This window comes from Manduca sexta, unplaced genomic scaffold, assembly GCF_014839805.1.
Source record: "Manduca sexta isolate Smith_Timp_Sample1 unplaced genomic scaffold, JHU_Msex_v1.0 HiC_scaffold_2744, whole genome shotgun sequence".
NCBI classification, from domain to species: Eukaryota; Metazoa; Arthropoda; class Insecta; order Lepidoptera; family Sphingidae; genus Manduca; species Manduca sexta.
In genome coordinates, this window is record NW_023593739.1 from 1,096 (window position 1) to 15,765 (window position 14,670).

The 14,670-nt window shown below is 37.0% G+C and overlaps 1 protein-coding gene across 1 annotated transcript; it reads left to right on the forward strand.

Moving 5' to 3' along the window:
* The first annotated feature begins 2,574 nt into the window (after positions 1 to 2,574).
* Positions 2,575 to 11,943, forward strand: LOC115452660 (pro-resilin). The gene is given in 9 exon segments (XM_030181241.2): positions 2,575 to 2,598; positions 4,721 to 4,759; positions 5,905 to 5,960; positions 7,622 to 7,734; positions 7,737 to 8,269; positions 8,272 to 8,483; positions 8,791 to 8,926; positions 9,892 to 10,026; positions 11,058 to 11,943. Coding segments are annotated over 8 exon segments (1,311 nt in total). The 5' UTR covers positions 2,575 to 2,598; positions 4,721 to 4,753; the 3' UTR covers positions 11,178 to 11,943.
* The last annotated feature ends 2,727 nt before the right edge of the window (positions 11,944 to 14,670 follow it).

The following is a 14,670-nucleotide window of genomic DNA, read 5'->3' on the forward strand; positions in this document are numbered from 1 at the left end:
GGGTCTATTTGATACGTAATTCACCCCCCCCCCTCACAACTGATAAACAAAAAAGGTTAGTTAGGTTATTTTTTTTGTCTACACTGGTGGAAAATACCAATAGGATACTAGATTCCCCAGGCTTAGCGACTGTAGGGCCCTGGTGGAAATTGGGACAGGAAGAAAAGGGAAGTAAGTGAAGGGGACAGAAGAGGAACCATACTAGAATAGACGGAAAGGGATGTTGGCGTGCCTTTATAGGCCTCAATGTGATATCACAACGAAGAGGTATACTGCACTGTGTGCCTAGGGCTGCGATAAATGTCTCCCTTCCATGGGCGTGCATTTGGTGTGAGGACCAAACGCATAAGAATAGGGGACCGGACTCATTTTTGTTGTTTATTATTACCAAATATTTACGTTATATAAATTATAACACAGAAAGAATTATTTAAATCCGGCGAAAAATCAACAAGTTATAAGTCTTTCAATTTCGGTAGTAGGGGTAAGTAACAAGAAACAGAAAAGAGGCGCAATACCCACATGTGACGTCATCGGGCATTACGACACGTGCGAAAGAAAGAGATGAAGCGATATCCCTACTTCGCGCCCACTTCGGCACATAGTAATATTTGAAATATGAATTACTGGCTCATTTTTTAACCAATTAATGCAGTTTTCGCAGAAGGGTTTCTTTTTCGTATTATTAACCATTACATATATTCCCCTATTGCCTCGTGGGGGAAATTGGTTAGGTTAAGGCTCATGTCCTCGCCGGTGAGGTTCGCGACGCGTTTTCCGTTTATTTCCCCCTGCTTGCCAGCCCGAGGTGGCTACTTCGCTCTGTACCTTGTATTCCTTATAAATACCCCTAATTTAAAATGTCCATAGTTATATAAGTAATTTTAATTTAGCAATATTAATTATTATTTTTATACATTGCTTTGACGTATCATAAGTGCAACTTTGTTCGCTATCTCGATGGCGTAGTTATATTACGGTACTACAATACTGATGTCGCGGGTTCGATCCTGAGTTGACCAAAGTGATAGTGGGTCTAGGTTTGCCTCCAATCACATTATGGGATGGAATACAAACGGCGAAAAATGGGTTCATCAGTTGCGCCTCTGTCTACTCCTTCGGAAATAAAGACGTGTGCATATGATTTTCTTCAGTATACGAATAGCTGACATGTTTAAGAGTATTTCGATATCCCAATCGTAAACTTCTAACCGCTGACTACAATATACGGACCTTGATTGACTAAGATGATCTAAATTGGGAAATGCAGTACAGTCAGCCACAAATTTACCTTAACAAACAAACTACACGCTCCTACACTTAACTTTTATCGACGTATGATATTCTTGATAAAGCATTGATTGCTAAAGTGGTCTTGAGAATCAATGGTCTAAGGTGACAAAAAATAGGGCTTGTCTTAAGGTTATAGCTTAAGGTCCATTTTTCATACATTTTGTTTCACCTTTAATCTGGGTAACTAAACAAGTATTGGCAAGTAAAGAATTTAAATTCACGTCTAGTTAGTGATTAGTTCTCGCAGTTGAAAGAAAAACGTAAAATAGAGCTAATATGCATGGATATCTCGGCCTTTAAAATTTCGTCGTATTTAATTTTAAAGGCCGAAATATCCATGCAACATGTATGAAAATGGACCTTAAGCTATAACCTTAAGTAAAGTAAACCTTTACCCCCTTATTCATAGACGTTATTTATCTAAGGAAAGAGCATTGCTACGATAACAAGTCTGTTTCTCAGCTTTGTTTATCTGACAACTTACTGTTTGTTCAGCTTTGTTTATCTAACAGCCAACTAGATTCAAATTGTATCTCAATATTAGCCAATCACAATGGCCCTATGTCTACGCACTGCGAAGGCTGCCATGCCGTCAGCACTGAGAAACAGACTTGTTATCACAGCAAAGATGGAGCTTAGATAAATAGCATCTATGAATAAGGAGATTAGAAGTTTACTGTAGATCAAAATCTATTGTTGGACACAACTAAGGCGAGTTAAAATTTTGAATTCGTTCAGCTACATTTGCGACTGACTGTACAAGGTAAGTAACTAGAAAATATGCTCACTATAGAATGAATCTTATTTGCTATACACTTATTAATTCTAGCCTAGATCTAAGCATCATTTTCTGAATTATATACTCCAGAATATGTCGGCGAACTCTATCGTTAATACTTAAGACTAAAGTACCTATTTATCTGGAATCATAAATAAAAAAAAGCAACACTGATCCCTTTTACCTATGGTTATTGTAAAACTGCTTGGACTTAGAAATAGTTAGAAATATATTATGTATTAAACGTAAATTTACTAAACACTCGATGATTAAGAAAGAAAACATAACATTTAGAGGTAATCAAGAACAACAATACAAATAGATCGAGTGTCGACATACGTTTAAAGCACAAAGATACATTCTCTATGCATGTAGAATTATTTACTACCATGCACATAAGATTCAAAACCGCCTGGCAGATTTGTGACAGATGGATCGTAACATACCCTCTGCGTTTAGTATAAATAGGCGCTTTTACATCCAATCTATATCAGACGATTGGAGACGCTCAATTCGTGTTATTTGAGGTTAGGTCAATTATTATAATTCGTGAGTACGCAAATTTGAACCCTATTACATATTTAAGTAAGAGTGATAAAACAGGTCGCGTTGGGGGTAAAGATAGGTGGAAAGCTAATTTGAACTCTACATACAGGTTAGTTCTGATAAAACGCTCGTCCTGAAGGACTAATGTAATATACATGGTATCTGTAAAATCGGCATACTAGGATATTTTACTATGTTATATTGTATTTTTTAATGTGTAACAGCAATTAGTGCTAAAAGAAATCCTTCTGTGAAAACAGTATTAAAATTCGATAAGAAATAAGGCATCGTATTTCAAATATTGCTAAGTACAAAAGTGGCTGTGGAGTGGGGATATCGCTCCATCTCTTTCTTTCGCACGCAGCGTAATGCTCGCTGACGTCATTTGCAAGTATTTCTTCTCTTTTGTGTATTTTGACACTCGCCCCTATTATCTAATTTAATAATAACTTGTAGATTTGTCAATAAATTTCAATGATTTGTTCTGTTATAGAATTTATAAGATGTAGATATTTCATAAAAGTTATAAATCTACATAGGTCAAATACCTTATTTTGATGTTAATCTATATTAATATATAAAGCCGAAGAGTTTTTAACGCGTTAATCTCAGGAACTAAGCCGATTTGGATTTTTTTCACTAATAGGAAGATACATTACTTCTGAGTGCTTCTAGGCTAATATTTATTCCGGTTCAAAATATTTGTGACTGGGTTTTTCCATCTTAAAAATTACTCAGTCGCAGTTCGGAGTTAGGAAGTTGGCGGTGTGATACCCCCGTGCCTCGGAAAGCACGTAAAGCCGTTGGTCCTGCGCCTGATCTCTCTCCGGTCATGTCGGATTGCCGACTCACCGAACTATGAGAGTGAAGGATCAGAGAGTGCACTCGTGTATTGCGAACACCACGTGCACTATAATATCTTCTGCATGACTGATCTCCGTTGAGATTGGCCGCCGTGGCCGAAATTCAGCTAGAATGAGGGATTTATTCCAGTAAATTTTCACGCATGCGGAGTCGCAATCAAAACCTAGTAATATTATAAACTCTAATTATTCAGCAACACACAGGCCGAGCTTCAGGCACAGTGTCTGCGTTTCGCCTTATTTAAGCTTCGAATTTCACGAGTGTTTATATAATAATTTATTATAAGAACCATTACCCGTGTCCTAATTTTTAACAGGGTTTAAAAAGATAAGGTTATTTTCATTTTATTTACACCTTATATTGATTTATGTTTACGCGAATGTTAGACATTGAAATAAAACTATTATGCGGATTTTATCACGATTTTTATATTAAAATTTTCTCCCGTTTCGAAGACTGCAGCCTTCGTCCAATCTTTTACTTCAATACATTTAAATACTTGCGTATATCACAATACAGTCTCAGTGACGTAGTTGTATTACGTTAGAACTCCAGTGCCTATGTGTTGGGCTTGATCCTCAGGTGAAGTAATAATGACAGCCCGGAGTCTGGAATTTTGCCGGATATGGCGATAGGCTCGCCCCCTATCATACAACGGAATACAGACCACGGAAAGTAGACTAGTGCTCTCTGCCTACCCCTTTCAGGAAAAACGCGTGAATGTGTCTGGGTATTGCTCGGCGATGTAAAAAAACTATTGTCTTCCATAACTATAGGATCGTAAGTTATTACACTCATAGGCGTAAGGTGAGAATCAATGTAGTTACAACTTAAACTATGTTACCAATAATAATTACATCATTATCAGCCATATAAATTCCACCGACCATAGGCCTCCCCTAAAGATTTCCAGACGGACCTGTCAAAACATTAAACATTTAAACAGTTGAAGCAAATCATTGTTTTCGGACTACGGTATAAAAATTTTGAGTCTAAAATATTTCAAGCACTGTTTACGTTGATTACTTATTAAATATTATTTACGAATTTCTTTGAAGATATTGACGGTTCAAAGGCTAGTTGACTTGACATTTCTATGCGACATTCAGTTTCATACATATTTAAAATCAACACGTTTTTATGTTTTTTAACATATTTTTTAAAACAAGTTGCTTATGTCAATTCGCCCTTGATATAGAATATATTGTTCTTTAAAACTAATCATTGTTTACTTTACAGAGTATTCGAGGAAATAAATCAAACTTCGTAAATATGAAGGTGAGTTTCATAATTATACTTTTTTGGCAGTAACCTAATGAAGTACAGGTAGTGACTGACGAGAGATGATTACCCCCAGCAAGTCGACACAATAATGCAGGCCTGTTTGAAATCGGATATAAGAGATTGATCCTGGAATGCGACACTCTTACGTGGGCCACTACGGCGGGGTTTGAGACCTTGGGTACGGCGGGGTTTGAGACCTTGGGTACGGTGGTCGTTATCAGTCGGATACAAATATCTTACCAGCAAACCGACCTTTTTCAGGAGAACAGCATGACCGACATTTCATACTGTTGGCTCAAATGGTGTTTTTTTTATAATTCTAACATATTTGTGGTATATTTCCAGTATTTTTATAAAATGGTTATTGTTATAGCAAAATACTGGAATTCAATATAGGAATTAATAAGGGAAAAAGCCACTGTCGTTAAAAATACGAAATGGCTGTGACGGTGTTCCATGAAAAAACTCGAATTATATTAGAAAACCAAAGTAGTACAATCCCGAAGTAAAGGCCAGGCGCCCTACTCCGTCTATAGAGGTGAATCCGTCTTTTTACAATTATTAAGAAAAGCTTTAATAACCAAATAGGTAAATAGGGGATTTTTTGACTCCCTTATCTATATGGACATGGAAACTGCCCTTTGAATAGAACGCCCGTAATTGTAATAAAACGGATAAGCCCCCGCAGTTGGAATAGGGCCTTATCTTAATATCAAGTAATAATAATAATAATATCAGCCCTGTATTATATACTTGCCCACTGCTGAGCACGGGCCTCCTCTATATCAAGTAAAGCTTCAAATATTACCTTTCACTGCGCTGCTCATTCCTTTAGGGCGAATAACATTAACTCTCTTGCATATTTTCTTCTGCTCCAAAGCCAAACCGTACCGCAATTTTGCACACTGCTTAGCAGCAGCAAAGGCAAAGGCATTGCCTCCAAGCTCTCTCCTCTAGGACGTGTTGTCTCTTGCGATTTTCTCTGGCTTTAATCGAAAACCGTACCGCGTTCTCACCTTGCTTAGCAGCAGCAATAGAAATAGGCATTCCTTCCATATTCGCTAAAGAGCTAGGTTCTCTTCCTGATCGCTCAATGACAAATTGTGTAGGACTTTTTATAATAAGTATTATGTTTCCAGATGTTCATACCACTTCTCTGTCTCCTGTCATTTACCATCGCAGAACCTCCTGTTGGGTAAGTTTTTTCATTTTATATTTAGGGTACTATGGGTGCTTTCCGAAATTATAATCAAAACAAATTAAAGGTTTACTTATTCTAGATTTATAACAGTCATCTCGTAAAAAAAAGAAATTATTTAAAACATTTTATTGGTATCTCTTTTCCGATATAAAAATTCAATATAAAATTACAGTAGAAACCGGATATAACGAATAAATGGAAAGCTCCTAGTATATACTTGTATAAATATTTTTTTTTTAAAAAGAATCTCTTTTAGTACGACTATTAAAATATATAGCGTTCATATTATGTGATAGGTGGCCCATTTAACGTTTTTATAAGCGGTTTTCACTTAACCCGGCGAGCGTGTGGTGAAAAAATGTAACAAGGAGTATGAGGCAGGGTATGACATACCCCTTAAAAAAATTGGCTATAAAACTTGTTTCTGAAGAAGTATTATACTATTTATTTTTTGGTATCATAAGACAATACCATCATAATGCATTGGAAATAAAACAATCGCGCCATTTTAACAATTTTATCTTTTTACCTCGATGGAAATAAGTCACTTTGAATTTCAAACAAACACTTTCAGTCTCTTAAAAACTAAAAGGAACTAAAGTAAAACCAGTTTTATGATAAAAAACTTAATCGTATGATAGAATATGAAATAATTTTCTTTATAAACTAAAAAAATCATAAAAAATTTAGGAACATCTTAGGAACTGGAGATAAAATCTGTGCAGTTTTTGCAAAAAAACGTTGCATGCTCCACACTAATAGCCTTTCCTCAGCTTGTTCATGAGTATTTTGTTTTATGATTATTTTTGTTGGGGTAATGTCTACATCTAATAAAATGACCAGGAACATTTTGAGTCGATGAAAGTGATTCGTTGATCTGGGAAGAAATTCTCTGACGTATATAAATCGGAATATATATTTTTTGTCATTTCACATCTTCAGGTGTTCGTAAACTAAAGCCAAGCCTAAGTTACGGATGAAATCGGTCCATTTAGTGTCTTTGCCCTGATTTTCACGAAACATAGGACCCCTGGGGCCCGTGGGCCCCCCTCTCAGGGGGATCCGCAAGTAAAATAAAAGTTAAAAGAAAAACTATAAAGTGCACGCTTTTGCACTCTTGTATATCTAAAAATAAATACAGCAGTAAACTGCTACTAAAAACAAATTTAAGAATCCAACTGAACAACATCAACCCAAACATTACGACTTTGGTCGCAAAAAAGGTCGCATAAGGTGGCATTAGCGGTCCGCACTAAATAAAAGTTTGCGAAACCCTGTTCTAGTAAGTACATCTTCTATCATGGACCGAAGTTGTTTTTTTTCTATTTTCAACATCCATTTTCTATTAAAATCTACAATTAAACAAAGAAAATAAGTTAAAATAGCAGAAAAAGCAATTTTAGTTTTTGTCACACCAGCTATGAGGCGGGGTATCACGTACCCGAACTCAGTTTGGAAGCGTGTAACTCGAATGCAGGTTGCCGCGACACTGTGATCACGCCACTATTACCTTCCGCAACCCTGTAACTCCAGCTACTCAAAGAGACTATAAGTTTGAAAGTCAGGCACAAAAAATATACGCCAGTAATTAACATGGGGGGTATGACATACCCCGCCACACGCTCGCCGGGTTAAAATTCATGAAATATTTCCAGGGACAGCTACGCATCAGCAAGATCGAGCCATGACTACGACAACCATGACTTCCAAAGATCTCCTTCCCGGCAGTACGGGACTCCTCCCAAATTCTTGCGTCTCGGAACTCCTTCAACGAATATGGGCCTCCAAAATCCAAATCTTCGACTACTCTTTCTTCTACTTATGGTCTTCCGACAACCCGAATCTCTGAAGATTATGCAGTGCCAAGCGCCAGGAATTTCCCGAAATTTTCTCAGGATTACGGAGTCCCAGACACCCGAAGTCTTTCTCAAGAATACGGAATCCCAGAAACCCGAAACATAGCTTTAGAATATGGTGTTCCATCCAGAAAATCACAAAATTATGGCACGTCAAAATCCCAGAACGCGTTATCAAGAGGATATGCTACGAAATCCCGAAACGCTGTCTCACAAGAATATGGTGTCCCAAAAGTGCGAAGCCAATCCCAAGAGTATGGAACACCAGCTCAAAACAGTTTACAAGGATATGGAATACCATCAGCTCTACCTAACCAGTTCAGCAAGCCAGTTCAACATTCGCTTAGCAATATAGAAAACCCATCAGCTCTTTACGGATCTCCGCATTCTCAAGCTGAACGTCTGCCAAAACCTCGCAGTCAATACTTACCTCAAAGATCAATTTCAAAAGTATTATTCCAAAGAGTTCGAGCAATGACGGCGCTTCCAATATAGATTTGTCTTACGGAGTCCCAAGCTCTTCAGATTACTCTGAAGGATTTAGTGACTTTGGTGCGAGGGTATCAGAATATATAGGGTCATCAAAGTCATTGTCCCAGAATTATGGTGCGCCAAGTGCTTTGAAAACGAATGCTGTGGCATCATCGTATTCTTCAGTTAGGTAAGTTTTGTGTGTGTGTGTGTGTGTGTGTTATATTCAAGATGTCAGAGGAAGTACTTTAGTTTAGACTTCTTGGTTCTCAGAAATTACTTAGGTCTTGTAAGGTACTATAGTTTTAACTGGAGGTTTTGGATTGATTAGTAACAAACATTCTTGAGAGATTACTGACACAGTGTTTTTCGGTGTTGAGATTTGGAACTCACACGGTGAAAAGTGGGTGACCTGGTTGCACTTCCCCCTACTCCTTCTGGAATAAAGGCAGGATGAGTGTATGTTTCTTTGCTAATAAGCCCTTAAACTTTTTCAGATCGCCCTCCTCGACTTACGGGGCACCTTCCACTCGTGATGCAGCACCTTCCGAAGCATACGGAGTCCCTGAACAGTACAATGCTAGATCCAGCCAGGGTTACGAGTATGCAAGAGCTGGTGATGAGGATAATCAGGTAAATATGTTTTATAATTGAAAGAGCTATGTTGTAGATATTTGTTTATGGAACGACTGCCCTGTGGCGTATTCTTGACGGAGATCAGCCAAGTAAGCACTTAATATTATAGTGCATGAGTGTGTGCGCAATATACCGGTGCACTCTCGGTTCCTTCACTCTCACAGTCCGGTTAGATAATCCGACATGACCAGAGAGAAATCAGCAGCACCAACAGCTTTACGCGCTTTGCGAGGCACGGTGATATCACACACACACACACAACATCACGCATTTTATCCCCGAAGGGGTATGCAGAGGCGCAACCATGGCACCCACTTTTCGCCAAGTGTGTTCCGTCCCATGATGTGATAGGGGGCGAGGCTATCGCCATATCTGGCACAAATTCCAGACTCCGGGCTGATACTGAGCAGAAAAACCCAAATATCACTTTGCTCGACCCGGGATTCGAACCCAGGACCTCAGAGCGCTGCCGTACCGCGCATGCAGTACAACTACGCCACCGAGGCAGGCATCACCATGATATCACACCACCTTCCCAATTATTAATAATTTTTAAGAGTTAAGATAGTGACTCGAGCTTGCAATGATTTATGAATAATTTATTTAATAAATCAATTTTAAGTCTTTTATAAATAAACCCCAACAATTCTTTATTAAATTGTCAATTGAATAGTGTTGGTAGCAAATTAAAATGATGTGTACTTCAGGAGATGCACGGAATCAACAACATTAGCGACATCTTTATTGTGAAATTAATAATATCCACATTTTAGTAAAATTAATACTACCAACATTAAGATTATTGTAGAAATATGTTTTTTTTCTATATTTTATAAATTTAGAGTAACAAGTAACGAATAACTTCAAAAATACGGTTAGCGCTCCATTTTGTTGGGTGGCACTTTAATATAGATTTTAATGAGCAAAGTCAATGTATTTAACACATGATCCCTTGGTTCCAGGAGCCGGCCAACTACGACTTCAACTACAAAGTGAATGACTACATCACGGGAAGCGATTTTGGGCACAGCGAGACACGCCAAGACAACAGAGCTGAAGGGACCTATTTTGTAGTCTTACCCGATGGTACTAAACAGGTTAGTTGAAACATTAAAGATTTATTATTCTATTTAGACTAGTGCATGTCCGGTGGCTGAAATTCGACCGTTAAATGTATATATAAAACATATTATATAAAGTATATAAGCTCAGATATCGTTGGCGATGACGTGTCGATGTACTCAAGTTTTGGTTATAAAAAAATACTATTTCTGGAATGGAGATTGGAGAACTGCTAGCTAGGCTGGAGAGCCTCAAGCAAGCTCTTTCAATCAGTCAAAACTAACAAATAAAATAAAATGCTTATTTCATCACGTAGGCGAACATAGTTGCACTTATGATAAGTCAAGGTACATGAGAATGTTTAATTATTACTTAATTAAAGTAGCTTATATAAACAAAGATAATTTATTCAAGTGTAGGTGTTATTGAATTCAAATTCGCGGCCCGGCTCGCGTGAACATCTTTTCCCGGTACAAAAGCCCTGCTGTATTCCCGGGATAACAAGCCTATATACTTCCCAGGTTCTCAAACTATATTTACACCAAATATCATCAAAATCATTTCAGTGGTTTATCCGTGAAAGCGTAACAAACATATTTACTTACGCATTTATAATATAAATAAGGAAAGCATTGCCTTGAGTAGGGAATATAAAGGATTAAACACGTTTAATCATCACGCATCATGGATTTGAAAATCTACATACTCATTCAAGACTTACCGACTTTACTGGTGGTAGGTGGTAGATCTCTCATATGCGAAAGTTCGCCTGGGTAGGTAACACCGCTATGTCTATTTCTGCCACCAAGCAGCAGTGTGTAGTCACTTTTGTGTTCCGGTTTGAAGGACATTGTCGTCAGTGTAACTACTGGACAAATAAGGCTTAACATCTCATGTCTCAGGATGGCGAGCGCAGTGGAATACCAAACAATACTTTGTAATTACGGGTGTTGGATGGTGTTTCTGCTGTTTATGGGCGGTCGTATTGCTTACCATCAGGTGAACGGCATGCTCTTCTTGTCATTCAAAGCAATAAAAAAATAAATAGGTCCTTTCCTCTTTCCAGGTGGTGGAATACGAAGCCGACGAGCGTGGTTTCAAGCCACGGATATCCGTGGAGCCAGCGCTCCGTTCTGGGTACGATGACAACGCTGCTGACCTTACTGCCTCCGATGGACATTATTAATGCGACTTTATTTGGAAGTGTCAACGGATTGAAATTTAACAAAATACGACGGAAACTTTATTATACTAACTTGGATCTTCATTGGAAATTACGTATTCAAAATGAGCAAAATAATACGTCAGAAAATACGCTGCGGAATTTCTGTGTGGTAATACTTTTTACAAACCGCATTTTATTGACATCCGAATTTTGATTACGAAGCCAATGTTTACAATAAGTAAAAATTGCAAGTTGAATTCTGTCAACGATATCTGTATTTTTTTTAAGATTAAACTGTGGAATAACTGCTTAAGTTTTTGAATAAATAAAAATATTATATACCTACTTTAAAACAGACGCGTAAATGGCAACTAAATCATTAAAACTACACCGACATTAATTGTTTCTTCCTAATTATCATTTATATAGAAATTTCTAGAATATTTCACTTAAATCATAAGCCTTGTACATGCAATAATTGATTGAGATCTGTTATAATCTATTTATTTTGTAGTACATACTTATTTTGACATTCGAATTATTAAACCTTTTGGGTGTCTGCTATTTTTAATTCTGCATTTAGTCTATTAAACAAGTTTCAAGTAAATTTCATTCGACACTTCGTATAGATATGACTGTTTTATAACTATTCACTTGTGAGCATAGATTAGATTTTCTATTTGATCGGGTTGTATATTTATGTGACGAGTAGTATTTATGTGAAACAGCCTTTTAGATAACAATTTTACTCTTTCTTCCAATTAGAATCGGATATTTTATAAAACCATCAAGATTACTATTTCATTCCGTTAATTGATACTCTCTTGATATAAAAAAATTGCAAGATCCATTGCGTGTGTCATTCATTGTGTGTGCTTAATTTTTTAAGCGACAATATTCTTATTTATTTTATGCAAATTGTAAAAATAACAAAAAAAATTTACCTCATAGTTTTTAAGATAATTCAGAAATAAATATTTATGGATTACTTTATTTTTTATTTTAATGTCTATCAACTATGTTATGCCTCCCAAATAATGTTACAGAAGAATACTTACAGTCTTTATAAACTATAAAAATAAAAAGAATAGCTTTAATAAGTCATAATGTTATATAATAATAATATCAGTCCTGTGTCATACAACTGTCTCACTGCTGTGCACGGGCCACCTCTACTACTGAGAGGGATTAGGCCTTAGTCCACCACGCTGGCCTGCGGATTGGTAGACTTCACACACTCTCAATATTTCTATAGAGAACTTCTCAAGTATGCAGGTTTCCTCACGATGTTTTCCATCACCTCTAAAACAAGAGATGTTACACAAAGAATAAAAACATAATTAAAAAAAGAGGTGCTAATATTCATAATATTGCAACAACACAAACATTTGCAAAGACCATAGTGGCTCACATAAGTGCGTAGCGTAACGCGTTCCGGGACCAGCTTGATTATATTTTCAAACAGGCCGTCATAATTGTGTCGACTGACGAGTGTTTACTATCTCGTCAGTCGACAATCTATCTGGTCCTTACTCCGCTTAGCATTATATGCAATTTGCCTTGTCTGTATACAAAAATGCAGTCTGCAAAGACTTTTTAAAATATTTTGCTGTTAAATCACAATGACGTTCTTACCAATGGCACAGTAACGGCATTGATAATTATACAAACTAACCAGTCTCCTAGACTAAAATATTAAAAACTTCTGTGTATTTGCACATTTCTGGCAATTTTTGCCATGCCTATTGTAATCAAATCTAACAGCTCACGACATAGGACCCTTTCTTTTAATTTTATCCGTGGTGCTTAATAACTAGCTTATCTAGATGTAAACGTCCCTATGTTTTGAGGTTAAAACGCCTCCTTCTTTCATTATTTTCTCCCGCTTTACTATGACTACGTCATTGGCGCTTGCACAATGCACATTGATGTGACTTGTCATCACTGCGCGCGCGCCGTTTCCCACCTTCAGTCCCGCCGTTATAGTTCGCTTCTGAGAAAAATGCGCAAAACATTGCGTATAATATACCGAGTTATTTAGAAATTGCGTTACTAAATAAAACAACACACTTATCTACTTGGAAATAACAATTTACAATAAGTTAATTGAACCGTAGATATAAAAAAGTCTAAGTTTCGAACAAAATAAATAGTAACAAAAAGTAATATTAATTTTAAAAGAAGCAGCGATAGCCTAGTTGGTTGTGGAACGGACTGCCGAGACGAATGTCCGCAGGTTCAAATCTCAAGGGCTCACACCTTTGATTTTTCTATAAAATCATGTGGATATTCTTTGTGAATTATCGCTTGCTTTAACGGTAAAGGAAAACATCGCGAGGAAACCTGCATACCTGTGAAATTCTCTATAAGAATTTCGAGGGTGTGTGAAGTCTACCAATCCGCATTAGGCCAGCGTGGTGGACTAAGGCCTAATCCCGTCAGTAGTAGAGGAGGCCCGTGCCCAACAGTGGGAAAGTATATAATACAGGGCCCTTATTATTATAATATAAATTTTACGCGCCCTACTACTCTAAGAGAATTCCTCGCTACTGCAATATCATGCTTTCAGTCAGAAATACACTCACGCACGCGCCATATTCGCATTAAACTACAAAATTATGAAACAGAAAACTAAAACCTAGATTTTTGGTGAAAATATTTATTATTAATGGATGATTTTGGCACAATATCAGCAAAGGTGAAGACGAGTATGTAGTTTCATTTCATTGAACAAGATAAACTCAAAAAGTAACAAATGGATTACTATGGAAATTTGCGTTGAAATAATTTGATACCTTGGGAAGGATATAACATAGTTTTTATCTTGCGAAAATATATGTGGGACTTTTATCTCAGAAAAACTTTCACACGGATGAAGCTATGAGCAAATGTTAGTTTCTAATATGAATTATACTAAAGAAGATACCGATTCTGGGGCTATCGCCACGCTTTATTTTAACAGTGCGTAACAAGCACGTAAAGCGTTTGAGACAACAGAAATTGAATACCATGTCACGCTAACTTCACATAACACAGCCGTGTTACGAGTTTATACTGCCATAGAGAATACCACATCTGCACTAATTATACCTGAATGAAGTGAAACTGTGGATTTTTCCTGGCTTATTTCCCAGCTCGATAAACACCCTTACGATGAGGTGCCTGCATGACAAACATCAACAGCCAAAAAGTTTAAATATTTTGTACAATTATGTTAATAAGTTACAATTATGTTTCAGAATATCGTAAAAAACTCAAGTGACTTCCTATACGTCTTCGCCGCAATACTCGTATCCTTGCTCTGCTTTACTGTATTTTATTTCTTCCCACTTCACCTTTGTATTTAAAAGAGCGCTTCCACTTTTGCATAACACTCATTCTCGTTCACTAAGATCATCTGAGAGTCTGGAGTTAGAAATATTCAAACATACGTCACAATTCCTCAGCAAGTCATTTACTATAAATGCTGCACGTCTGTGGAACGAGTTACCTGTGTCGATAAGAAAGGCCAAAT